This window comes from Sinocyclocheilus rhinocerous, unplaced genomic scaffold (genome assembly GCF_001515625.1).
Source record: "Sinocyclocheilus rhinocerous isolate Xijiao unplaced genomic scaffold, SAMN03320098_v1.1 scaffold245, whole genome shotgun sequence".
NCBI lineage: Eukaryota > Metazoa > Chordata > Actinopteri > Cypriniformes > Cyprinidae > Sinocyclocheilus > Sinocyclocheilus rhinocerous.
This window is the reverse complement of record NW_015659923.1, coordinates 764564-790883: the sequence shown is the minus strand read 5'-3', so window position 1 is coordinate 790883 and position 26320 is coordinate 764564. Positions and strand designations below refer to the sequence as shown.

The 26320-nt window shown below is 36.6% G+C and overlaps 4 protein-coding genes across 7 annotated transcripts; 1 reads left to right on the top strand and 3 right to left on the bottom strand.

The window, feature by feature from the left end:
• Positions 1–10: 10 nt before the first annotated feature.
• Positions 11–3431, bottom strand: dph2 (diphthamide biosynthesis 2). Of its 3 annotated transcripts, none has more exons than XM_016533306.1 (7): positions 3340–3431; positions 2719–2879; positions 2519–2631; positions 2176–2396; positions 1400–2083; positions 604–798; positions 11–480 (listed from the first exon to the last, which is right to left on the bottom strand). In XM_016533306.1, the coding sequence occupies exons 2-7, from the start codon at positions 2854–2856 to the stop codon at positions 323–325; spliced, it is 1509 nt and encodes a 502-aa protein (XP_016388792.1). In that variant the 5' UTR covers positions 2857–2879; positions 3340–3431; the 3' UTR covers positions 11–322. The 3 variants fall into 3 exon arrangements, with proteins under 3 accessions (XP_016388792.1, XP_016388794.1, XP_016388793.1); XM_016533308.1 differs by lacking the exon at positions 3340–3431 and adding an exon at positions 3130–3302; XM_016533307.1 differs by lacking the exon at positions 3340–3431 and having other exon boundaries at positions 2719–3302.
• A 326-nt stretch (positions 3432–3757) lies between these two features.
• mcur1 (mitochondrial calcium uniporter regulator 1) lies at positions 3758–8665 on the bottom strand. 2 transcript variants are annotated; one of them, XR_001638023.1, is made up of 10 exons: positions 8246–8665; positions 7995–8114; positions 7810–7913; positions 7377–7478; positions 5406–5447; positions 5186–5257; positions 4994–5047; positions 4798–4912; positions 4309–4496; positions 3758–4214 (listed from the first exon to the last, which is right to left on the bottom strand). XR_001638023.1 is itself a non-coding variant. In XM_016533299.1 (9 exons), exons 1-9 carry the CDS (start codon positions 8373–8375, stop codon positions 4441–4443), a joined length of 795 nt encoding a protein of 264 aa, XP_016388785.1. In that variant the 5' UTR covers positions 8376–8665; the 3' UTR covers positions 3759–4440. The 2 variants fall into 2 exon arrangements, 1 of the variants encoding a protein (XP_016388785.1); XM_016533299.1 differs by having other exon boundaries at positions 3759–4496.
• A 1076-nt stretch (positions 8666–9741) lies between these two features.
• Positions 9742–13820, bottom strand: LOC107724413 (regulator of G-protein signaling 9-binding protein B-like). The gene is made up of 3 exons (XM_016533338.1): positions 13275–13820; positions 11133–11439; positions 9742–10690 (listed from the first exon to the last, which is right to left on the bottom strand). Exons 1-3 carry the CDS (start codon positions 13362–13364, stop codon positions 10323–10325), a joined length of 765 nt encoding a protein of 254 aa, XP_016388824.1. The 5' UTR covers positions 13365–13820; the 3' UTR covers positions 9742–10322.
• Positions 13821–18741: 4921 nt separating this feature from the next.
• Positions 18742–26223, top strand: kif9 (kinesin family member 9). The gene is made up of 20 exons (XM_016533301.1): positions 18742–18837; positions 19580–19745; positions 19844–19950; positions 20031–20261; positions 20632–20715; positions 20868–20960; positions 21124–21271; positions 21477–21541; positions 21623–21700; positions 21827–21895; positions 22016–22120; positions 22224–22279; positions 22370–22460; positions 22562–22692; positions 23589–23720; positions 23844–24052; positions 24516–24695; positions 24960–25072; positions 25804–25899; positions 26011–26223. Exons 1-20 carry the CDS (start codon positions 18742–18744, stop codon positions 26095–26097), a joined length of 2337 nt encoding a protein of 778 aa, XP_016388787.1. The 3' UTR covers positions 26098–26223.
• The last annotated feature ends 97 nt before the right edge of the window (positions 26224–26320 follow it).

Sequence of the window (26320 nt, the reverse complement as noted above, 5' to 3'; positions counted from 1 at the left end):
TAAAGACAAACAATACAACATTAAATCACTTTTGAAATAATTTACATTTTTCTATTATTCGCTTTCTATAATTTGCTACCATTGGTAACACAATAGAACTTAACACTCTTATATTTAACAAATATTAATTTACCTTCCTTGATTTTTGGCCAGTAACAGGAACACTCACCCTTTTCAACGGAATTAAAACATGTTCCCAAAAGATATTCTGTATTATCACAGACAATTACATCCTTCTCAGTATATTGATGCAATTCATATGCTGTGAGTGTGAAAGTAGTCCTTTGATGATTTCTTATGACAGTCCAATAATAAATGACTTTTATGATTTTTGAAGAGGTGTTGTAGCATCTTTATTTCCCACACCCTCCTCCTCATAAGCGATGGCAATGCCTCTCCGTCCTTCCACAGCTTTCACCACTGGTGTCTGCCCCAGTTTGGGCTCCAGTCCCTGCCAACTACGGCCAGACAAAAATGATGCTACAAAACAAAAAGATCATGATTATATTCTGCATTTGCATGACTCAAACTTGTCAATTTCAAGCTACTAAGTTCAAGAATTCCTACTGCAACTACAGTTCAGTACGGCCTCCGACCCTATACCTGCTGTGTTTGTATTGGCCACAGTGAGAGTCTGATTTCTCGGGATGAGTGAAGAAGACTCTGATGTGCCATTTATGATCTCCGATGAGGTGGTGGAACATGTTCGCAGAGCTCCTGTGATTAGAGAGACATCTGTGGTCTCTTCCTCAATGGCAGACTGGTCTTGTTGAGGGAAGCCCACATGACTGCTTCCACCTATAATATATGTTTCCTATTAGAGGCCTAGAACAATAACATTTATATATACACTGACATCATTCAAGGCCCATATGTGACCCTGGACCACAAAACCAGTCAATTTTTTGAAATTGAGATTTATACATCATCTGAAAGCTGAATAAATACGCGTTCCATTGATGTATGGCTTGTTAGGATAGGATAATATTTGGCCGAGATACAACTAATTGAAAATCTGGATTCTGAGGGTGCAAAAAAAATCTAAATATTGAGAAAATCGCCTTTAAAACTGTCCAAATGAAGTTCTTAGCAATGCATATTACTATTCAAAAATTAAGTTATGATATATTTACGGTAGGAAATTTACAAAATATCTTCATGGAACATGATCTTCACTTAATATCCTAATGATTTTTGGCATAAAAGAAAAATCGACAATTTTGACCCATACAATGTATTTTTGGCTATTGCTACAAATATTCCCCAGCGACTTAAGACTGGTTTTGTGCTCCAGGGTCACATATTCTTAGTAGAAATATATTAAACGACACAATATCAACATCACAATACTTTTCTAGTGCTCTGTAGAATGATTTGTTGAAATGAGTCAATGACATACCAGGCAGTAAATCTCTGAAGTCTGTGACATATTCTCCAGTCCACTCTCTGTGCTTATTGCAAGCCAACTCCATCTCAAAGGGAGTCACCACAGGTCTGTAGAATTCACTTGAATCCAGCAGTGAGTTCTCTGGACAGGCAACTAGCACGTAAACGTCAATTTCCAAGAAGTTAGCGAGCTTGGGAACATTGATCTTTCCCATAGCAAACATATAGCTCTTCTTGCCTGCTTTGTGAATAATGTCTTTTAGCTGCTCTATGATGGTCAGATAGTTAGCGACACCCAGGGTGCCCACCAAAATGCCCACCACGCTGGCATCTTTGGCCCGCTCGATGGCATAATAGCGTTTCATTAGTGCCTTGTTGATTTTAACTGATTCCACTCGTCCTGTGTGTGTTTCTGGATTGAATGAGCTGAAGGCACAATGGTTCCAGGTCATCATGAAGTTTGTAAGAGTCAAGCCTTCCTGGCCAATGTAAAACATACTGTAATTATCAACACTCTGCCCCGCTTTTACACTAAACTGTCTGCCAAATTTCAAAATGACTCTATCATCCTGTGAATCTATGTGATCAGTGTCCATACAGCTGTCCTGAATCAGCTCAGCACCACAGGAATGATCTGTTTTTAGAAGAGAGACCACAACATTGGGGTAGATATCACACAAAAGTGTCCTGAGATCACCTGAGGAGAGATGAGATAAATGAACTTTCATGCACACATTCATGAAAATGAGCATTATTAAACATTAGCATAGACTAAACAGTAACAATTACCTATAGCATGTGAATAGGTGACATCATACAGTAGGATGACATGACTTTGGCAGTCAGGATAAAGCTCTCTAAAGGCTGCGGCACACTGCTGGACATCAATAGGTCTCTTGCCAAACACATACAGAAGGGGTAGTCTTCTGCATGGGCTGAGGCAAGATGGCCCATAATGCACTATACAGTCTGCTCTCACATGTTCTGCCGCTACCTCATCCACACAACAGCTGAAAAGAACATAAACAGAAATCAGAGTTCTGGTTGTGCAGCCACACAAAATGAACCCGAGTCACTCTGGATGAAAACATCTGTGAAAATGTAGTGTAATGTACACGAAAACAGTTCTTACCTGCCATAGGATGTGTCTCCTAAAATGAATGTCTTGGCTTTGGTTTCCTTCTCTATTTCGGCAGAGACTCGGACGGCATAAGACAGGAGTTCATCTGGAAACTGTAAGGCTACCTGTGATAAAAACAGACGCCTAAATATATCGGTTGGACACTTGGTGTGAGTAAACAAGACAGAAGACTTCTAAAGATGTTGTCTTGCCTTCTTGAATTGATTACTAGTGATAAATTGACAGGTCTCAGCTATCTGATTGCCAGCATGGCTGCCCGTCGCGATGAAGGACACACTGACGGTGCGCTGAAACACTGCCTCACTGCTGCTACTGAAAGCATCTGTCATCTTCTGGCAGGAGTACTCTGGGTCTAAACAGAATCAGAGTTATAGTTCAGTATTCCATTCTTCATACTACAGGAAAGTCCAAACATATCAAAGCAATTATCCTTCCCCACAACAGCACACAATATTATATTTCACTTTGATCCAACCATAAATGTAGCTCGGAGCTGTCATTAAAGGCCCGAAATATTGACAGGTTTTACATTGGGATGACGCTGACTTTCCTAGAAGTGAATCACATTTTTATTAAAATATACAACTGCTATGTCTTCCTACCCTGAAGACAAGATTTGTTTTAACTGCAGTCAACATTCATAATTCTAATACATTATACAGTCTTAATAAGTTGCCGTGAAACCAGCTGGGAGTTGCTATCGGAATATCTACAAGCAGCTTAAATTAGTTGACCGATGGATAAATTAATCTTATAATTTAATATGCGTGCAGGCAAATTACATATTATAATTAACAACAGAAACACGTTACATGTTAGTTTCCACGTGAGCTTGCGGAGCACGGAACGCTCTTCTTCGTCGTTCAGCCCTTAGTTCTGACCTGCGTTCATCATTCTGCCCTCTAGTGTCCTGGAGAGACTGCGACAACTTTCCGATTTTGACCTCAGAATGTGCACAAACAATTCAATAATTCAAGACTATTGTTTTATTAATTAGAATAACTGTGACTTACATTGAATCAGAATCACATTACAATAAAAATATATACACTTTTTTTGTACACCTTGTGCGTTTAGTTCTCACGTTCTGACCTGCGTTCATCATTCTGCCCTCTAGTGTCCTGGAGAGACTGCGAGACTGTGACAACTTTCCGATTTTAACCTCAGAATGTGCACAAACAATTCAATAATTCAAGACTAATGTTTTATTAATTAGAATAACTGTGACTTACATTGAATCAGAATCATATTACAATAAAAATATATACACTTTTTTTGTACATCTTGTGCGTTTAGTTCTCAACTCTTATCAAGTTTTCAACATGAATTGAAATCATTTTGACAAATACATGTACTATATTCCTTAAATCACTACCAAAACAACCCAAGGCACTTTCATTGACATCGTACAACTGTTTGTCAGAGCTTTGTCACAGCTGTGCCAATATTCAGTACAACAGCACTATTACTTGTGACATGTTTAAACGTGCAGTGTATTTAAACGGCATCATTACATCACACATAAAAATGTGACATTATCTGATGCACAACATAAACAAATGCAACAAATGTGTGTTTGTTTAAAAAAGAGTATATGTATATTTATTTGCAAGAATCTTTGATTTATAACATACCTTGCACCTTCTTTGGCATATTTGTGTACTGTATTATCTTGGGATTCATTCATCTGTTGACATTGGTTTTAATAAGAATGAACATCATGAACTACTGCAAGATGTAGCACTATGTAGGTACTATCTAGGTATGTAAATGTGATTTACTTTTCCTAACAGAACTTGATATAATAATGCAGGAATGAACATTTGCTCCTACAGAACTGTGAATACCACAGCTCTTCTTATGACCCGAGGCTGATGAGACATTTTCTCAGGAAGAACAAATCTGCTGATGTTTTACATCCATATCCGATAGAATCCAAGTATGACTGTGAGACATGTGAATACTGAACCTAGAAGAATTACAAAAATAAAGCATGAATCAAAATAAATACTGAAGTTTGAAGTCTCCTACAACCTTGTTCTTTTAATGACTTCATAAATTAATTTGTCAATAAAAGTTCATCTTGACTTCTGAATCTGTATGATTAATACAACAAGGACATTCTGTGGCTGTGTGTAAAAATATCTTTACCGAGACCAGTGGTGGAAAAATCTCAATATACTGAAATATCAATTTAAGTTACTGATAAGTCAAGTGTGCAAACAAGTAAAATTAACAAAATATTCCAAAAAATATAACTTTTTTTTTACCTGCCAGATATTTGATAGTATCCAGTTTATGTGACTCCAGCATAGTCTTCAGGCCCGCCACTTCTGTGTCGATTTTCATGTTAGTCTGTGTCACGTGACGATCCTGCTCAGAATGCTAAGAAAGAAAATCCAGTTTAAAAAGTTTCATACAAAAAATCAAGACGACATTATTGTCCTAAACACTGGCGTGTCTCACCATTTCTATCAATTCATTCCTGGTCCCAATAAGCTTTCTGTCAAAGTCGGCTGTCTGTACCAAGAGCAAACATCTCAATTAAAGCATCTCTATTGCAGCAACAACTCAAATAACCAACAAATCTTTGGATTTCAGAGACGGTGAAGCTTCCAAACCTGTTCTTCTAGTGAGTCATTATTTCACTGTACTCACCAACTCCTTCACACAGCTTTTTTCTACATTCAAATCCAAAATGGCATCTGCACGCCTTTTGTTTATCACATCCTGCAGCACAAAACAAAATGGAAAATTACAATGACTATTGTACATAGTAAAGACCTATGTATAAGGGTTATGTATGCCTCTTTGACAAGCTCTGAATAGCAAAGCAAAACATTTTTTTCATTAAAAAATATTTTTTTCATTTACTTACAGTGAGTTGTATTCTTAGCTGTGATAACTCAACCTTGATTTTCTGTAAAAGAATTAAGATACAGTACATAATACTTCTTCATTAGGTGAATGCACAAAGCTGTTAAAAAGTAAATTCAAAGCAATTGGCAAACAAATGGCAAACTTTTTATTTCACAACTATTATGTTATATTTATTCGAATTCACCAAGATAATATAGAAACGGCAGAAAGAACGATTTATAAATATATACTTACATTACCACTCAAAAGTTTTTTTTTTTCTTTACAGTTTTTCTCGATTGCTAACACACAATTTATGAAACAATTCACCATTTGCTCACAACTATTAACACAATCTCAAAACTACACACCAACTAGTGAAAACTTCAAACTTCCAGGTCAAAATCAAATAGTTTAGTCAAAAACATGTTCTCTTTTGTCGGACTCAAACGTTGGCCTCAGATGACACACAAACCTGCCAAATACACAGACTACTTCACGCCCTAGAGAACACTAGTGAGATCAATTCAAAACACTGTTACAAAAACCTCCTTTTGGGAAACAGGAATCCTTTTGCTAGTCAATGTCTGTTACAGTATACAACATAAATAGAGGGGTGCAGATACAGTAAAATTCAGCAATAAACTTTAAGAAAAGTTTACTTTCATTCCACTACTGTAAAGAGATCTTACAGTAGATGAAAGGCATTAGAGAAAAGTTCAAAGACCAAACAACTGAATATACAGTAAACACACACATTGGAATATACTGTCAGTTACTTTACAGAAATAAATAAATAATGAATGAATAAATAAATAATTACTGTAAATTCATTCATTCATTCAGCATCCTCTGCCAAATTGCCTTACAGTATTGGTAGTATCCTTATTTGTTATAGCAGTCTCTAAGTCTACTGAGAAAAGACTTCTCTGCCTCCCAGACAGTAGTCTCTCAGTTCTGCACAAATACAGTACATACTTGGCTGGCTACAAATATCCATGCAGAAGAACATGGTCAACTATAGTGCTTTGTATTTCATCAGGAACAAATGACCTTTGACCTCATCCCCTTCATTTTTATTTTCCCCTCCTATTCCTCTTTGTTTCCCACTATCAGGATTCATTTTCCAAAACTCATAATCACTTGTGCTCCTGTGCGTATCATCCTACGATTCTGACCTGTGTGTCATCAGTTTTGCTACTTAATGTTCACACATGGATAAATGCGTGCTGTTTGAGTTCATTGTTTTGATGCTTGAGTTAATTATATTGTGTGTTTGTGTTTTCTGAATGAGAACATGGTTAAACCTGTGCAAAATGATGGTGTTTTTGTGTAGAGTTTTGCAGAAAACACTGAGCAAAGTGGAACGTGTGTGCAAACAGGTGAAATGTGTTAAAAGTTTTGAGAAACGTGTCTTTGTTTCGAGAACTGTATTAATGTTTTGGAAAATTGGGTCAAATGAATCAGTTATAGTGTGTTAGCAATCGAGAAAAACTGTAATGAATACTTTTATTGAGCAAGGATGCATTCAATTGTTCAAAAGACACAATGTTACAGAAGATTTATTTCAAATAAATGCTGTTCTTTTGAACTTTATATTTACCAAAGAATCATGAAAAATTTTATCAAATAATTTTTTTAATTATTAAGCAGCACACTTGTTTTCAACATTGATAATAAGATCATCATATCAGAATGATTTCCGAAGGATCGTGTGACACTGAAGACTGGATTAATGGCTGCTGAAAATTCATCTTTGCAAACCCAAGAATTAGATTTTTAAACATTTTAAAATTGTAAAAATATATCTATTTTTGATCAAATAAATGCAGCCTTCGTGAGCATGAGACCTCTTTCAAAAACTAAAGAATCTTACTGACCCTAAACCTTTGAACGGTAGTGTATAATCACACTGAATACAGAAAAATGATTTTCAAGTATAGCAATGGAGTGGGTGATGATGATAATAGATCACACAACACAACCTCACCTCATTCTCTGCTAGTAATGCTGAGAATTCACTCTTCTCCAGAATGATCATGTCCTTTTTCACAGCAGCAATATGAGACATGACTTTCTGTAACATGATTTCCTGTAAAATTGAACTAGTTAAGTACAGTAACTGACCTCTTTGACCTGGGCTCTGATATGAGGGAAGTTGCATAGACAACAACAGAGCCATTTTTTTAATGTGTACATTAAAAACATCACACCAGAATCAACTTTGGTAATCGTTTGCCAACCATGAATCTGACAGTCATTTACACAACAAACAAATTATTCATCAAAAGTTGAATACACAAACTAACACCTCATGAGAGCTCTGGTTCACACCTCACATTAGCTAAATCAATAAGTGTTGGCCACAGGTCACGGTCCACTCAAACAATCAGAAAAGCATGAAAGGACAATGAAAATCTCACTTGCTGCGTTTTGGTAGCCATGTCACCGTACATAACGTCCATGTTTGAATTTGTGGTATTTACCATCATATTGACAATGACCTCTGCCTGCTGAGTCACGAAACCTGAAAAGACACAGAACATTTTGATGAATCACTGAATTTGAATTAGCCAGAGTATTTAGAAACACAGACAAGAAATCTTACCACTTTCTTCAAGCAGCTGAACCATTGCATGAGTATCAAAGAATAACTTCCTATTGCCAGACTTAGTTATGTCTGATTTTTTCAGGTCATATTGTATTGTTTTAACTGAGGTACTCAACTCTGAAATAAAGACAATGAGTGAAATATGCAAATCATAGAGAACTGGTCATTAGTAAACAAATAGAATATCTGCAAAACCTAGACGTGCGTATCACTTTTAATAGCAAAAAAATACATATGTGCATACATACCTCTGACCAACATGCGTGAACCTCTCAAAAGCCGAAAGAACTCCGTGTCAGACCTTAAATAATTAGTCCTTATTCCGTTAAATCCATATCTAATCGTTGAGATTAGATGTCTGCTGTGTGCAGACATCATTCTGCTGAAAATAAGCACTTGTTTGTATATAAAGTACTAAATATGTAGAGGACTTTAAAATGTTGCGGGATCGCGGCGGGGGACCTGATGTGACCGCATGATCTTGCTTTTCTCCTCTGTGTCCGTCCCCTAAAGTCATTACATACAACAAAGATTCTTAAATTCCTGAGATAATTCAGGAGAATTGTATATAACTGAAACTGTAGCACACTCGTGTGTTATAGTGTAAAAAACACTATAAAGTCTTCTAAACTTTTCTCCTTTCTCTGTGACAGATCCACCTCCGTTAAACTTCCTGTAACAGAGCGAGTAAACAATGACGTTTAAGTGTAATATTTTCTATCCCTATTTCTTTTAATTCTTCCAACATAAATGCTGTTTCATTATCATAAGCAAAACAATGTAATAGTGCATGCTCTACTGTTTTATACAGCTGCTGATGCTCGTCCTGTCTCGTGATCTTTGGAACATCAGTGAAAATTGAGATTGCGGAGTTGTAATTCTGTTCTAGATACAGTTTAACCATGACATCTTTTGCTATTACTCTATTTTTGTCATTAATAATTTCTTGCAAATTAAAGTCTACTAATGGTAAAGGGAATAACCAAGGTGACAATGACGTTTCACGTACACATGATGGTTTTTAATACAAAACGTACGTTCTGAACTTAAGCACGTCATGAGGTTTATCAAAATTGTATACAGGCATTTTATAAGTACAAAATAGTACCTCACTGATTAAAAATTATTCATTTTTATTGTTCAACAAATGGTAAGTGAAGAGAGGTGCTTCAGAACATGTTTATTGTCAACCTCAGGAGGTCAAACGAAATATTGTTTACAATATTGTTGACACAGTTACCAAAACGTGACACCTCTAAAGCGTAACCCCCTGATTTTATGCGTGTGTGTGTGTGTGTGTATGTGATATTACAACTTTCTACCAATAAACATGAGAAACAGTAGAGTCTGACTCTAAATATCAGTCTGATGTTGCCTGACAGATCTTACAACACATTCAGTAAACTGGTTGTAACAGTTTATTTTAAAATGCATTTATTTTTATAAAATATAATATTCATGAGATATTTGTAAATGAAGAAATTACAGTGCATGAAGGAAAACAAAAGGATTATCAACATTGTCTCAAAATACTCTGTAACACCACTGGAATAATCTTTTTCAAATCTCTTTGAAAAAGCAACCTTCAAATTGAGGTAATTACATTATTCATTTTCTGTAAACTTTTTCTTACCTATATTTTATTATCAATTAACCTCTACTGGTGTATTATTAGTGACTGAGTATTAATGCCAGTTAACTATGACTAACATTTTAAAACAAACAGTTCTATTGTTTCTGGCTATTGTACCGGGTTTCTAAACATTTGATGTAAAGTAAATAATTAGAAGTCACAATAGATAAAAACATGTGAATAACACATTAAAGCCCTACGCATTTCTGTTGGTGGTGTTTTGAGAAGACAGTACAGACTTGCTAGGTAATAGTTAATGGATTAAATTTTGTGTGAGTGTTGATATTGTATTTGCTATAGTCAAAAACTAAAAGAAAACAGATGAGTTCTGAAGGTACAACATGATAAACCAGCTTATGAACTGCCCACTTATGTTTATATACAGCATCCTGAAAGTACATCAGTAAATCAGAAAGTAAATCAGATTTTACTACTTGCCGAAATTTCACATTTCAGTTCTGCATTAGAGCGAAGATTCATTCATCAGGCTCTCTTTTGCTATAAAAGATCACACACCCAAAGTTAATGGCAGTTTTTTGATGTGTAAAAAGGACTCACGGGCTCTGTTGAGATCAACAGTAAGGAACTGTTACATAGTTAATAAGCACACAGACTGTTGATGTTTGGCTGAACACAACTGAAGAGACCTCTGGAAAAGAAAACGCCTACACAACACAAGTGATGATAAGACTTCAGACCAGGAACACCACACACACTGATAGCACCATGGCAAAGATCGCCACACCGCACAGCATCATTACTGCAAACATCTGGCTGCGCCTGCAAAAGCCTTGAGCTGCCTCTTCATCGATGGACAGCAGCGCTAGCGAAGCGCTGTCAGTGCTGACGGGGTCAGCATACTGAGGACCCAGCGCCTCCACTGTCCAGCGCAGCACATTGACCTTCAGCTCCATGTCCTCCAGCGTATGGTCCACCTGTGCGATCTCTTGCTCCAGCTGACTCTGCTCCTGACCCTCCATGCTGGATGTCTGGGACCCGTCACCTGCCTCCTGCAGGTCAGGCAGACTCAATGCCCGTGCTGCCACCTCTGTTGTCCCCCCTGCTTAAGCAAATACGTGTATCAGACTAATTACAGGGTTGTGACAGTTAAAGTGCGGTCACATTTACTGTTACTTTGTGAAAACCAGGTCCAAAGACCTTAATGTTTAAAGGGAATGAAGTACAGTGCTTTCAATGGATTCTACTGTTGTTTAACAACATATTGATTGTTCAGCTGACTAAATCCCTTTCCGAAAACCTTTGAGTAGACAAAAAATCCATAACATAGTTTGAAAAAGCTGTAAGGCTCTCTAAAGACTGTACTATGAACAATGGACAATTGTCAATGGTTTTCCATGGCAAATTTTGCTGAAATGTTGTAAATATGACAGCACCTGTACATTCATATGTTTGAGGAATATACAGAAGTTAGTCAGCAGTTTGTCACTAATCTTAAATAATTCGTAATCTGACATGAAACTGCTACAGTTATGCATGCTTACCCTGTATGCCTGTTTGCACCATGGTACTGTTATGGGCCAGGGAAAAGTGCTTGACCGTGGTGAAAACCTTGCACATGTCTGCATGTAAGAGCTCCAGACAAGAGGAGAATGCCACCCACAGCAGCTCTGTTTCCTTCTTCTCAGCCTCCGGTAATGTTTTATCCCTCAGTCGAGCTGTCAGGTGGTTTCTGCAGGACAGCGCTAGTGTCTGGGCTCGCTCTCGTGTTTGCCGAAGATCACGTCTTAGGCTGGAGTTGTCCGTGCATCCACCAACACAGGAGGCCAAGTGTCGATAACATGCCACCACCTGAGTCAAATCAGATCAATATGGAGTTATGAACTTTAACTTTAGAAATAAAATAATATATGGTTATCATTCTTCAATATCTAGACTGATATCTCATATTAATAAACAAAAAAGGTTTGATGGCACAATAGGATTTGATTCAGAATAACAGGTCATACATTAGCCAAACTGTTCTGAGTGCAGTTATTAATAATGCTTACATACCTCACTGACCCAGGTTCAGAAACATTAATTACCTCCATCCCAAGTTTTATAGAGCACAAGGCAGGTGGTTTACTTGACATACATTAGGCCTTTTTTAGACTAAACAATACTGCTTGTGGTGGAAAAAAAATCTTCCCAATTCTAGAAGTAGGAAAAAGGACATATCTGAGTTTTTGTAAGAAATCTTTGTTTGGTTCTTTAAATCCAATCCAAATCTGAATATATATACTAAAGTACCATGCAAAGGTTTGGGTTGGTAAGATTTTTTAATCAAATGAGGTCTTATGCTCACCAAGGCTGCATTTATTTGATCAAAAAATGCAATAAAAATAGTAATATTGTGAAATATTACAAGTTATAATGATTGTTTTCTATTTTAATGTAGGCTATTTTAAAATGTCATTATTTCTGTGATGGCAAAGCTGAATTTTCAGCAGCCATTACGCCAGTCTTCAGTGTCGCATGATCCTTTGATGTTATAAAATCACACATATCATTGTTTTTTATAAGGTTAGATAACTGTTCAGGTTATCAAACATCATTATGGATAGACTAAGGATTAGTTTTAGTGACAAATATTACTTATAATCTGCTTGTCATAAGATGGCTATTTCAGGATAAGCTTTGGAAACTTTTGGGATCTTGGTTTAGTACATGCTGTCTATGGCCATTTGGATTTGAAAAAGATGTAAAAAGATTTGATCAGTGCTAATCGTTTTTACATTTTTCTTTAAACTGTATGTCTGAAGAGAATATGTATTAATGCTTAAGTAGGTGACCGGAGTAAACAGGTAATTTTGCTGCTATAGTCCGAGTACTGACACATGCCTCCACTGAAGATAATCAAGCAGTGGAGCGTGGAGCATCCCTACTCAGAGATAGTGCCTTTTCACCCTAAGGCTTGAGGAACACACCATTATAAGATGCTTTCATGTTCAGCCTGGAAATAAGGAGACATGAGGACACGCACATGCTTTGGCATCTTCAATAAGTTGTCATCACGTCTTAAACACAATGGAAATTTTTTTTTTTCCATATTTATAATCTAGTTGATGTACTCCCCTCATTTTTTTATCATAATAGTTAGCATTAGACCACACAAGAGAAAATATATGACAACATATAATATTGAGGGAAAGATTTATATTATATTTTTTATATAATATTCAGTCTGTTAGCAAAAAATGAATGAATGGTGCCGATTATTAAAAATGATTAGAAATGATATCACCACAAAAGTTTGTTTAGAGGAGATGCTTTCATGTTCAGCCTGGAAATAAGGAGACATGAGGACACGCACATGCTTTGGCATCTTCAATAAGGTTGTCATCACGTCTTAAACACAATGGAAAATAAATGGAAAATTATTTTTTTCCATATTTATAATCTAGTTGATGTACTCCCCTCATTTTTTTATCATAATAGTTAGCATTAGACCACACAAGAGAAAATATATGACAACATATAATATTGAGGGAAAGATTTATATTATATTTTTTATATAATATTCAGTCTGTTAGCAAAAAATGAATGAATGGTGCCCTGATTATTAAAAATGATTAGAAATGATATCACCACAAAAGTTTGTTTAGAGGAACGTTCAGTTATTGGATCATGTAATATCAACTCACCTTGATGAGGGAGTCCACCATTGCTTTTCCTTCTTGCAGTGGCTGTGCTGAAGTTCCATCGTCAGCGACCTTGTTGTTGCACAGTGGCATTGGGTTATGTTTTTAAAGGTAACAAGGGTGAATCCCTGTTCCAAAAGCTACCATCCACCCCCAAACTCACCAACCCTTATACACCCTTTGTCTTAGCTGGAGTAAACTATGGTCCATATTTGAGCTGCCAGTCCTCTCTGAACCTTTGAAAGCTTAATGTATCAATTTTCACCTACAAAAATACAAATCTTAGAAAGGAAAATAAAGATTACAAAAGGTCAAGGTTACAAAGGTTCAAAGGTTTCCAAAAAAAGAACAGAAGAAAAAAAACAGAGAGGTGTGGAGCATTATGATGTGAAAGTCGAGTGTGATAATCCGAGCGATTGACCCCTTTGCACTGAAGCCGTGTGGTTAAGCTCATTACATGCTGCTGAGAGGTGCGGAGATGCTGGGGTCTGAGAATACGTCACTAGCTCCTCCAGGAACCCCCTCTTCTTCTACTTCCATCACTCTCTCTTTCTTTCTCTCTCCTTTCTCTTTGTGTGTGTGTGCCTGAATGACAGGCCAGGCCCTGAGGGGCAAGTTGTGGTCCAGTGTTTGCTGCGGTTCTTGTAAAGGTCAACCAACATGTCCAGGGTGACATTGCCAGATTTGTCACACGCTTACACAAAATGAACTCCAATACATCGAATATAAAGTTTCAATCTAAACATAAACAATAAATATATAAAAAATGTAAACAAGGATTAGTCAGGCAATTGTTAGTCTCCTCTGTCTCAGGTCAAATTAGATTAGGGGCATGTTAAAATAATCCCTGAAATATATCTGCTGGATTGGTCTGGTTATCCCATCTTAACCACGACCATACAGACCATACAGGTGCAAATCCTTTTTTGACTAACATATAGAATATAATTTTGGACAATATATGAAGTAATTTGACAGGAAATACAAACACATGAATGTGAGAAGAAATAGGCCTAAATTATCAACAGACTAGGTTTTGTGTCCATTCTCAACATCTAGCCTTAGTGTTTAAACCTCTACCCAAGAGATTATAAATCAGATTCTCTTGGCATTTAACATTGGTAGTTTTGTAGGCTTGTTGGCTACCTCAAGTTTTTATTATATATTATGTTATTTAAGAACATATAAGCAGCGGATTATCACAGTTTGAGATGATTACAGTTTGAGATGTGATTTCAAGGTAGTTATTATAAGTTTTAACCCAGAAACAACTTCCCCAGTGGACAGTTTAATTATCACCAAATAATGAAAATTACACTTTTGATAAGTATACATAGGCTAATAAAATTGTTATTTAACCCTTTAACTTTACTAATGCAATTATCTACTTTTTATATACTGTACTATAATAATAATAACTTATTCTCAATGTTTTATCATGCACCGTCTAGCATAGCACAGTCATTATGGTCATGAGTTGGGCTTCTTTTTTTCTTTGTACATTTAATCAGGCACATCTTTTACATGTGACGTTGCATATTGTACAATACAAAGGTAATTTGTTCAACAGACATTAAAGCATGTCATTTCATCAGGGTTGACTGTTTTCCAATTCTCTTGTCTTTTTACTTGTCTTTAATCTGAGAAGAAAAAGGGTTGAACAACTTATCACAAATGTTATTTGTGATAAGTGCAATTTTTTTGAACCACATGAAACTTACCATGACTTGTCTTCAGGGTTTTGTAACCCTTGAGTTGTATCTGAGACTTATGTGTCATTATGTTTCCCATCATTCTGGTGAAAGAAAAATGTTAAATTTATACATACATACATACATAATGGACTTAAAACCTCACTAAGGTTTACTGAAGTTAGAATACCTGAGCAAAGAACAAAAACCCAAGACCTCATAACTCCATCTAGTGGCTGACAGTCAGCAGACTGAGAGACCTCCTTGGTTTACATGTTATTTTACTAAAAGCTTCACACAAGAGGGCCCTCATGTCACTGTGCCATGTTTTTACTGACACCCTGGGGCGAGCACAATCTCCTGATCAGCACATATAGTTCAAACTTCCCTACAAAAGCTATAGAAGAATTCACGTTCACGTTTTTTTTCTTTGAAAATATTTAACTTACAGATCTCAGTTTAAATGCTTCAGTTTGTTTTCTATTCTCTTCTATCAGTTTAAATGCATCCTGTTTGTTTTGATATTATATTATATTATGTTAGGCCTATATTATACTTTAAAATATAATGTATTCCTGGTGAAGCAAAGCAGAATTTTCAGCATCATTACTCCAGTCTTCAGTGTCACATGATCCTTCAGAAATCATTCTAATATTCTGATTTATTATCAGTGTTTAAACTGTTGTGCTGCTTAATATTTTTTTTATTGTGCTGTTTTGATTCTTTGATTAGGCTTATAAAAAGTTCAAAAGAACAGCATTTATTAAAAATATAAATCTTTTCTCGCAATATAAGTCTTTACTATCACTTTTTATCCATTTAACACATCCTTGCTGAATAAAAGAATTAATAAAAAAAAAATAAGAAAGAAAACATTTACTGACCCCAAACTTTTGAATAGTATAGTGTATATTGTAAGACAAAATTTCTATTTTGAATAAACGCTGTTCTTTTTAACTTTTTATTTATCAAAGAATCCTGAAAAATATCACCGGTCCCAAAAAATATTAAGCAGCACAACTGTTTCCAACATTGATTATAAATCAGGATATTAGAATGATTTCTGGTGGATCATGTGACACTGAAAATTCACATCAAGGGTCAAATCAAATATAAATAGCACATTAAAGTTAAAAGTTACACACTTTTTGTGTGTACGCGCTGTAGCCTACAGGTCTGATATAATGTTTTTGCTCAGGTGGCCGAAATGTCCGCCCAATAGAGAAAAGTTTTGCTCAGCAAGAAAAAAAATTAGAGGGAACATTGCCCCCATGTAATTTTTTCCCCCAGAAGAGGTATGTGGTTGTGTGAATATAGACGTCAAACTACCTCCTTTTGTGTTCCATGCAAAAAAATAACAGTATATGATTGGGAACAACAGTGTGAATAAATGGAAAACTTCATATACCACTTCTCCTGAGAACCATACAAACCCTAGATAAAACTGTATTCTGTATAGATTTATGAGTAGTTAATTTTTCATTTTTTTCATGAGAAATGAAGGCACTGAGGGGTACCTCTGCAAGGTTCGGTGCAACGCTTGTTTCCAAAATACTTTCTTGGGTTGTATTTGCATTTAACGTATGGTTTGTCATCTGTAGTGGAAAAGAATCAGGACATATATATATATATATATATATAAATAACATAACTGAGACTTAATCTGAAAGCTTTTAAAGCTCTTTATCTTACTAGAGGCGAGATTTACAGCATGATATAGTATAACTGTGGCTCCCAATATTACTCCGTTTGAAGCAAAAATGACACTTACCTGCTCGGAATTACTTCCATTAACAGAACCTTCCTGTAGATATCAACGAGGCAATAACTGTGGTTTATTCTCTTAAACAGCAGCTATGCTATGCTAGCATGTATATTATTAAAAGTTACGATGTCTCTCCATCATGAATTAACGCAAAAGTATTTTTGGGGATGTTCATACTTTTGTCATTTCACACTGCATTTATGAATACTTTGTCTTGAACACAAAAGTGTTATTGCTTTTGTGTTTAGACTCTTGAAGGCAGCTAATTACCTGTGAGGGTATGTATGTCAGAAATGTGAATGAATTTACGAAAGTCTTGGGTGTTTTCTTGGATGATGTCTGTGTAAAGATCAGGTAGTATTATTAAAAACAACACTTATAGTGATATCAAATATAAAAAATAATGAAATTCTGATGGCTTTTGATACTATAACCACAATAATATATATATACAGCTAAACCAGTTCTTAGGCTGGACATAGGACATAGGCTTAATGACAAATATATTACTGATCAGTTACTTATTTTCTTTGTCAGCCGTTTATCAATAATTATAAATATACATAAATCTCAGAACAGAAAAACATATATACATTATGTCAGTAACTGTTTTTAATTAACTGCAAAACTGTAATTGTCAGGAGTGTCTGATTAATGCTATAAGAGCTATTTGGACATACCTCATGCCCTAGAAGTGTTACCAAACAGACACACAGAGCACAGATGAACACTTTTGTTTCCATCCTCAGTGTCACTGTATCAGTGAGTCGGAGGTTTTGCAGCTGAGATGTCAGAGGGGTTTAGAGGGGTTTAGAAGGGGTTTTTGTGTTTGTGTATTTTTGGAGCTGGTTGCTTTCAACAGGGAGGAGCCTTGAACAAACTGATGGTCATTCAACTGTTGGATCAGTTTCTTTCTTTTTTCTTTTTTGGTAACAAAGTCTCTCAAAATGTCAAAACAAAAATGGACTCTAAAATTAAACCCCTAGAACGCGATTTCATTCGTTACCATCTTAACCATCAATGTTCCAGTTAATATCAGAACATTTTTGATTAACATACATGTATACATAATACAGACTTGTAACAGCTACAGTAATTTTTAACATTTCAATAATATAGATGCAGAAAAAAGACACTATATTGAATTTAACACATTTTTAATGAAAACAGCTGTGAGGGTAATGCACTATATAAATGCCTTAGATCACATAATTTTAATATCTCACACAACTTTCAAAACTGTTTTATGAAGTTTTTGTCTACTGAAAGCACTGCACTTCTATATTTGATCATTACTATATACCATATTAAAACAGACTTACATAAAAGAACAGCCTTTTGTGTTGATCATGATCAATTACATTTTCAATAAAGGCAATGGTATTTAAGCTTATATTTTAAATGGCTTTCCCCAAGTAATACTCTGGATTTAGAAAGTGACAAAGCAGCAGACCGAAAATGTCAACTAAAGACCTTGAAAAAAGTGTGTGACTTCAAAATATAGTGCAATGCCTCATTTACACGGGAAAATGTCATAATTCCAGTCTTACTGAACAATTGTGCTGCCTACTGTCCTTTTGCGCCACCTGGTGGTGATTTCACAAACGAGTTTCACATGTGACATGGTTGTATGATTAACATATGTCGTGCACGATCATTTTGATTTATTTTTAGAATTTTTGGTCACAACATGATTCATTTTTATGCCACGAGTCCGTTTTGATGACTTTGCAATATTTATAAAATCTTAATAATGAAAAATGAGTGAGTGTGTGTGTGTGAGAGAACATTAGCTAAGAAACAAAGGTCTATTGTCATGACAACGCCACCAACACTAACTGTATCCAACAACAGCGAGGCTAATATATGGTGTGCTAGCGCACGGGCCGCTGAGGTGAGTCTTCGAGACACTATTAAACCACCACGTTTACTCTTGCTCTTATGTCATATAATAGCTTATACAGACCCATTTGTGGCGCTGTGTGTGAGAGATAGCCTATACATTGCAGGAATGATGAGCTCGCAGGCGTCTCCAGTAAAGGTGTTCATTCGCATCAGACCCACAGCCAATTTTGCGCATGAGCTTATTGAATGCCCACTTGACCAGCAGGTAACCTATGTGCCATGACCAATTTTATCTTGTTCAGATGTTTATTGTAAATGTACCAATCTGTAAAGTTAGTTTTTCTTGCAGCCTGTTTTTATTCCAACAAATTCAAACAGCAGTAAAACATAAGTAACGTTACTATAAAAATACTTTTGTGCAAGTTATAAAGATTTCGAATTCCTTCTGGAAATGCAGGAGGATTTGCCCAAATACTCCAAATACCTAGTAAAATCCACATTTAAATAATTGGCCAAATCCGCAATATTAGCAACTAAAAATTCAACATCAAAATTCAAAGAGAGAGAGAGAGAGAGAGAGAGAGAGAAAACATATTTTATAGTTTTCAAATATTTAAAACTTATCCAACATTAAAGTTGTCCCAGTTTTATTTATTTATTTTTTGAAAATGTGTGCTCATTACAATCCAATTTAAATCTGTTTCTGAGAATAAATATCATTAATTATTTAAAACGTAACCTCTTTAGCCTTCAGTAGAAAAGAAGAGAATGTGAGACTTTCTCTTTGGAGAAATAAAAAAACAAGGGATCACTCTTAACTTTCAAAAGGGAAATCCTGTGCATTCAAAATACTTTTTAAAATACTCCTGCATAAAATTAAGGCCAGAAATGATTAAATTACATAGTCTTGGGATCACCAACAGGGCCAAATCCACAGGAAACATGCTTGAATAAAACAGATTGATTGATGCTAATTATGCCTGTCCTTCTTTTTTTCTCTCTCTAAGACTTTGAAAGTGAGATCAAGGAAAGACTCCAATAAAGGAAAGAGGAATAATCAGCTGAGCTCATGGGTATTTCAGCTGAATGGGGTGCTGGATAATGTATCACAAGAGGACACCTATGATCGTGTTGCCCGGAGTGTAGTGCTGGGAGCCTTCGCGGGCTACAATGGTTGGTCATTCAAATGCATAGCATCTGCAGAAATCACAAACATTCACATAGGCAGTCTATACTTTGAAATAAAAAGCTTATAAAATACATGCGTTTAGGTACAATAATGTGCTTTGGGCAAACTGGAGCTGGGAAAACATACACTATGACAGGTGCTGCAGAGACTTACAAACACAGAGGCATCATTCCTCGAGCCCTACAGGAGGTGATTCAGATTTATGATAAAGAAGCACATAGTCAATGTTTCTGCTCTTATGGCTAACAAACCATCTCTCATTTCCTCAGGTTTTCCAGGAGGTGGAACATCGTGCAGATCATACCTTCTCTCTTCATCTTTCTTTTCTGGAAATCTATAATGAGACTATGGTAGACTTGCTCTCCAGCATAAAGCAAGGAAAAAGTTCGAATAGTGGGGTCTTAACTGTGATAGAAGAACCAGGGGGTGGAGTCTCAGTTAAAGGCTTGTCTTTACATCTGGTTCACAATGAAGAGGAGGCTCTTAATCTGCTTTTCGAGGTAAGAGGTCAAGTCATAAAGTCATGAGGTATTTGAGCAGCTTATTAAAAAAAGATGAATGCACATTTATCTCAGCAAAAATAGTCTATTTCCAGTAAGCAGAATTCTTATCGGGTTGTGTTAGGGGCAAAGGTTTGTTCTTATCTCTCATCACTTCTGTTGACAAATTGGCTAATGAGAACAATACGACATAACCACCATCAGAAAAAAAACAGAAACTTCATTAAAGGTCCCATTACATTAAAATGATTGCCAAAATCATGTATGTTTTGCCCACATGGTCAAAACATTCAGAATTGGATTTTCATATTTTTGTTACAAAATCTCAGCACATCTGTGATGAATAACATTGCTCCCACTGCACTAACAGGGGGAGATGAACAGAATCATTGGAGAACATGCCCTTAATAAACATTCCTCCAGATCTCACTGCATTTTTACTGTCCACATTGAGGTATGTCCACAACATGTGTCTCATTAGATTCATAATCTCAAGACTAAAATATATTGAACATCGTCGGATCTTAAAATGCTTGAGTAAACCTGCCTTTTTACACAAGGTGGTACTATTTGGCATGACATTAAATATGTTTGTGTGTGGCACAGTCTCGCTCTCGCACACTGTCGGATGCAAAATACATCACCTCTAAACTGAACCTGGTGGACCTGGCAGGGTCTGAAAGACTTAGCAAAACTGGGGTGAGTTCATTTCTCTATGTGCCTTACAGTTTAGCAGTAAACTGTTGAATGTGTAGTTTCTCAAATATTAGCACCATTTGCACTAGTGTGTTAATCTTAACAAGCTCCTCAAATGCTTACATTTTACAGTTTTTACTCTCTGCTTTCTGTTTTTTTACTCTAGTCAGAAGGTCAAGCCCAAATGGAGGCCATGTATATCAACAAGTCCCTGACTTTTCTGGAGCAGGTCATCTTGGCTCTAGCTGACAGTCGTAGGGAACATGTTCCCTTCAGACAGAGTAAACTTACCCATGCTCTCAAAGACTCACTCGGTTAGTGTGCTCCTGCAGTTAGTTCTCCCATAGAACTTCACCAACAGACCCACATCAGTTAGAAGTTGAGCTGTAAACCATCAACATGTAAACATTCATTTTGAACAATGGGGAAATCTTAATTTCTGATAAATAAAAATGAACAATCTTGAATGGGACATGTGTGACCTAATGATTTCTCTCTGGCTCAACTGTTACTACACAGGAGGAAACTGTAACACAGTGCTTGTGGCAAACATATATGGTGAAGCGGCACAAATTGAGGAGACGGTGAGATGTTTTTTTTTTAAATAATATATCCAAGTCTAAAAAATATATATAAGTCTAAAAAACTCTTGGTTCTCTTGGCAGCTTTCAACTCTTCGCTTTGCCACCAGAATGAAATGTGTGCAGACAAAGCCGTCAATCAATGAACATGTCGACCCAGTGGTAAGATTTTATGTGTATTACAAAACGAATACTCTGATCATCTAATAATAATATCTAAGAAAGATGCATGCGCACATTCAATTAATGCATAACAGTTCAATGCAGAAAACTGTGACTGTTTATCAGCTCCAGGTGCGAAGACTAGAGAAAGAAATCCAATTTCTTAAGGAGGAGCTGTCAATGTGTAACACACTGGTGAGTCTGTGTGCTGAAAATCTGATGCTTTTCACACAGCACAATTATCCCAACTACCAAGTTCTGGTTTCCCAAGCTATGACACTTTGGCTTCTATTTTGATGTCCTCCTTACTTGTAGACTAATCGGGTTGGAGTTTCTAATGAAATCCTGTCAGAGACACAGGTGGAGGAAGTGAGGACTCAGGTGCAGAGATACCTGTCTGGATTACTGGATGAGATCCCGGTAAACACCATAGTTTATACCTCAATTCTTCAAATATTTAAGTCCACATTTTCATAAATCAATCTTACATTATTAGAACTGAATAAATGATTGAATCTTTCAGATTGTGAGCATTACACAAATTCAAGAGGTGTTTGCCCAGTTCAAAAAAGTGGTGTTGTAAGTACAGTTACCTATTCTTCAACAATTTAACAATACTTAAAATGGAAGTCAATACAGTACTGTAATGTTCGAATGCGTATTAAATAGGGAGCAGCAAAAGAAATTGCGAGAGCAGCTCGGTCCGCGAAACACTCGCGTAGAGAAAGCCATGAACACAACACCATCTACTGTTGCAGAGGTTAGCCGTATATAGATATTTGGTGGACAACAATACTTTAGTGAAAACTGAAAAGGTAGAAACTGATGTCTCGTGCCTCATTAACTGTGCTATAGGTGCAGGGGTCTGTAGGTGCTGTTGGAGAGGTGGAGAGTTGTGGATATGGCCTTGGTTTAGCTAAATCTTCACAGAAACATCAGCGAACTGTGTCGCCAAAACCAAGTAAAGCAAGAAAAGACAAACAGATCAGCAGGTGACAATCTCTTTCCCTAATGTGCGAGACAGGATGTGAAAAATTTACTAAGTATTCATGTTTAAATCTAGATATTCAATGTAACATTTTAAAATGTAAGGCAGCATCATACACTTGCTGACTCTAAATATTTACGGAGAAGAACTGCTCACCATACACTACACGACTGAGGATCATGCACAACCAGAGTCATTCCGAACACAACAAACTCACACAGAAACAGGCACTTCATTGCTAGGAGATGCATGATAAATGAACACAAAATGTTCTAAAATCAGTTTAAAACATCAAACATGTTTTATATCATAGTCTGAAGCTAAAGAATCAGAGTCTGTGCCCATCAAACACCGCATGTTTGTCTGTGAAATTGTCTCTGGCTATAGGCAAAATTCAAAACTCTGGCTATAGGCAAAATCTGCGGGCTGGCTCAGACTCTCAACAACTAGCATTGACTCATCCAGACTGCAAACAGGGGCAAAAATCTGGGCAAAAGTTGTGAGTTTGCCAGCCTTTAGTTTGCAATGATCTCTGTCAATAAACATGATGAAATCTCTGTGATATAGAAGATAGTGTGATGCAATTGTGTCCATCTACCCACTCATTTCAGTGACAATTTTCTGGGAATGTAAATATTTGTACTTAATTAAAAACAATAAACCAGCGAAGAGCATACATGACAATCATTATATTTGAGAAATTTAAATGTTTAAAATTATCTTGTTCTAAAAATAATTTCAACTAAGTAAAAGGCAATAATAGTAAACCATGGTTATCCAACAATGCCTCCATCCATGTATATTAGTAAAAATCACTGGAGCATTTGGAGTAAAGAAAAACTAACCAGATTTTGACTACAAGACTGTGAATTATGGTACTTCGAATCTTATATTGAACAGAAAGGAAGGAGCAGCGAGTCAACCGCCAGTGGAAAATACAACTGTGCAAGCAGAACAGCCTCTAAACCTGAGTGAATCCGACATGACCACACACGAACCCCAACAACAAGCTCCAGAACAACACAGAACTGAGTACGTACTTCTTTACACTAGCAGAGCCGGTGAGCTTGAGGCGACCTCTGCTGACGGTACCAAGTACTGCTGCTAATGCCTGTAGACTATGAAAATAAATGTCGAATTTAATGTATTTCTCAGCTCTCCTCCACCCAAAGCTGAGGCATTTGAGGATTTCAAGGCAGAACGAGGAAGTGAGATCAACCGCATACTAAAGGAGAACAAGGCTGTGCTGTCGGAGCGCACGACACAATTACGCATACTCACCGATGTCATCAATGCCACTAAACGGGATCTTGACTACATTACATATGAGCTGCGACAATTCAGAGAGCGAAAACAAAGCCAGGGTAAATATTACACGATGTATGTGAATCTACATTGATCTGCCTACAGTAGGGAAGTGTAGCTCATTTCTGATAGTTATCATATGGAACTGAAGGCTGTTGGTTTCATAGGTCAATTTGTGAGTGCGGAGGGGGAGCCTGTGCTGGAGGAGGCTGAGCTATCTCTAGTGATGCAGCTGAAAGAGCTGGGCAGAACGAGGAAGTGAGATAAACCGCATACTAAAGGAGAACAAGGCTGTGCTGTCGGAGCGCACGACACAATTACGCATACTCACCGATGTCATCAATGCCACTAAACGGGATCTTGACTACATTACATATGAGCTGCGACAATTCAGAGAGCGAAAACAAAGCCAGGGTAAATATTACACGATGTATGTGAATCTACATTGATTTGCCTACAGTAGGGAAGTGTAGCTCCTTTCTGATAGTTATCTCATGGAACTGAAGGCTGTTGGTTTCATAGGTCAATTTGTGAGTGCGGAGGGGCAGCCTGTGCTGGAGGAGGCTGAGCTATCTCTAGTGATACAGCTGAAAGAGCTGAAGAACCGTTATAGACAAGCCTACGAGGATTTCAGAAGCACAAAGACAGAAGTCAGCTACTGTCAGCACCTGGTGAATCAGTGCCGCACACGGCTGCTAACAGGTGGGTTCCCCTGGTTCTCCACACAGCATATTGTTATAGTCTCTCCATGGTTCTCAGGCTTGTTTTTGATGAGAAATTAAATAACTTCACCGGTTCAGATAACTACAATTGTAATATATAGTCATTGTCAACATTTTGTGTAACAAAAACACATTTACTTACCTAATCTATACAAATATAATCATAGTTGTATTTACTGCACCTCACTGTTATACACAAGCTCTTTCTCTAATGCCATTAATATGTTTGTTTTGTGTTTGCCAGCGTTTGAGAGATGGTACAACCAGTCTTTCTTGTTTCCGGATGAGGTGTTGTCAGTCTTAGAGACAGGACCAGTTCGACCAGGTCACATACCTGTGGACAAAGCTTTAACACTGGTCAGTAACATTCAGGGTTGCCAGGTTTTCACAACAGGTTTCCATTTTCCCTGGAAAAATTCGCATTCCAGGGGCTAAATATCACGTCACTGAGGTCGCTTCAACCAGCGGCAACACTGTTAAAGTAGCCCATTTCCTTGGCAACACTGGTAACATTCCCACATGTGCTCATGTTTGATAAAAAGAAATGTTTCTCAGCATATTAGAAGGATTTCAGAAGGATCATGTGACAATAAAGACTGAAGTAGAGGCTGCTGAAAATTCAGCCTTAAATTACATTTTGAAACATTAAAACCGAAAATAGTTATTTTAAACTAATATTTCAAAATATTCCCCCCCAAAAAAATGCCAATAAATGGATTAAACATACAGTAAAACGGTAACATTTTGAAATATTGGTGAACATGAGACTTTTTTCAAAAACATTACAAAATCTTACAGATCTCAAACTTTTGAACTGTAATGGATATACTATCTATTAAAGGGCACCACTACTTTTTATATATATATATTTTTTATAATTCTTGCATTTTCTTTTAAACAGTTTTGTAACCCATTTTAATGTCAAGGAGTGGAGATCTTAGTCTGCATCGTACCACTAGATCAGAACATCTCAGGAAAGGTTTTACATGTTTGTTGGAAACAATGTAATGAGCAGAAACTATTCAAAGTTTGATCATGTGAGAGACTTGTTCCAGTGTGCTTGTGTCAGATGTTGTATTATTGGACAGATGGATGATGAAGAGCAAAGTGATGGTCTCCTTCACAAGCTGCATGCAGACAGTACTGTGTCATTTTACAATGCCTATAACAGGACTCTAAAGAGGGTAAGACATTTACACACACCGATACTAGCTTTCATTATTCAGCACTCAAATGATGCTGAATGCTATGCTACATTTATTTAACTATATAATGAAGGTGTCTTTCATTTACAGAGGGGAAGCAGACAGGTGTCTCGAAGTCCAGAGTCTGTGAGGGGCAGCAGGAGTAAAACAAAACTCCCTATTCTCTCAGTCATCTGATGCAGGTCTCCGTATGCTCAGTCTCCAGAGTGCTTGACACTTCCTGAAGAATATTTCCATGAACGTGTGAAATCAGCAGGACATATGAACACATCTGCTATCTGAAATCTGCTTGTGCTGTATCATGTGCTAATCTATCCTTAAACTTGTAATTGATATTGTTCAAATGTAAAGACAATCTGTCTTAAAAATGTTGCAATTTTTCAGTTTCTGAAAATAACAT

What these genes read in the sequence shown, in the direction of transcription:
- kif9 (XM_016533301.1), top strand. Translation starts at nt 18,742, where the DNA reads ATGAGCTCGCAGGCGTCTCCAGTAAAGGTGTTCATTCGCATCAGACCC. An exon ending in TGCTCTCAAAGACTCACTCG is followed by an intron (nt 21,272 to 21,476) that starts GTTAGTGTGCTC and finishes GTTACTACACAG; the next exon opens with GAGGAAACTGTAACACAGTG. An exon ending in TGGACAAAGCTTTAACACTG is followed by an intron (nt 25,073 to 25,803) that starts GTCAGTAACATT and finishes ATTATTGGACAG; the next exon opens with ATGGATGATGAAGAGCAAAG.
- mcur1 (XM_016533299.1), bottom strand. Translation starts at nt 8,375, where the DNA reads ATGATGTCTGCACACAGCAGACATCTAATCTCAACGATTAGATATGGA. An exon ending in CATTACTAGCAGAGAATGAG is followed by an intron (nt 5,448 to 7,376) that starts GTGAGGTTGTGT and finishes ATTCTTTTACAG; the next exon opens with AAAATCAAGGTTGAGTTATC. An exon ending in AGCTAAGAATACAACTCACT is followed by an intron (nt 5,258 to 5,405) that starts GTAAGTAAATGA and finishes TTTGTGCTGCAG; the next exon opens with GATGTGATAAACAAAAGGCG.
- dph2 (XM_016533306.1), bottom strand. Translation starts at nt 2,856, where the DNA reads ATGACAGATGCTTTCAGTAGCAGCAGTGAGGCAGTGTTTCAGCGCACC. An exon ending in GGAGACACATCCTATGGCAG is followed by an intron (nt 2,397 to 2,518) that starts GTAAGAACTGTT and finishes TGTTCTTTTCAG; the next exon opens with CTGTTGTGTGGATGAGGTAG. An exon ending in GGCCAATACAAACACAGCAG is followed by an intron (nt 481 to 603) that starts GTATAGGGTCGG and finishes TTTGTTTTGTAG; the next exon opens with CATCATTTTTGTCTGGCCGT.
- LOC107724413 (XM_016533338.1), bottom strand. Translation starts at nt 13,364, where the DNA reads ATGCCACTGTGCAACAACAAGGTCGCTGACGATGGAACTTCAGCACAG. An exon ending in TGGTGGACTCCCTCATCAAG is followed by an intron (nt 11,440 to 13,274) that starts GTGAGTTGATAT and finishes GATTTGACTCAG; the next exon opens with GTGGTGGCATGTTATCGACA. An exon ending in GGTGCAAACAGGCATACAGG is followed by an intron (nt 10,691 to 11,132) that starts GTAAGCATGCAT and finishes TTGCTTAAGCAG; the next exon opens with GGGGGACAACAGAGGTGGCA.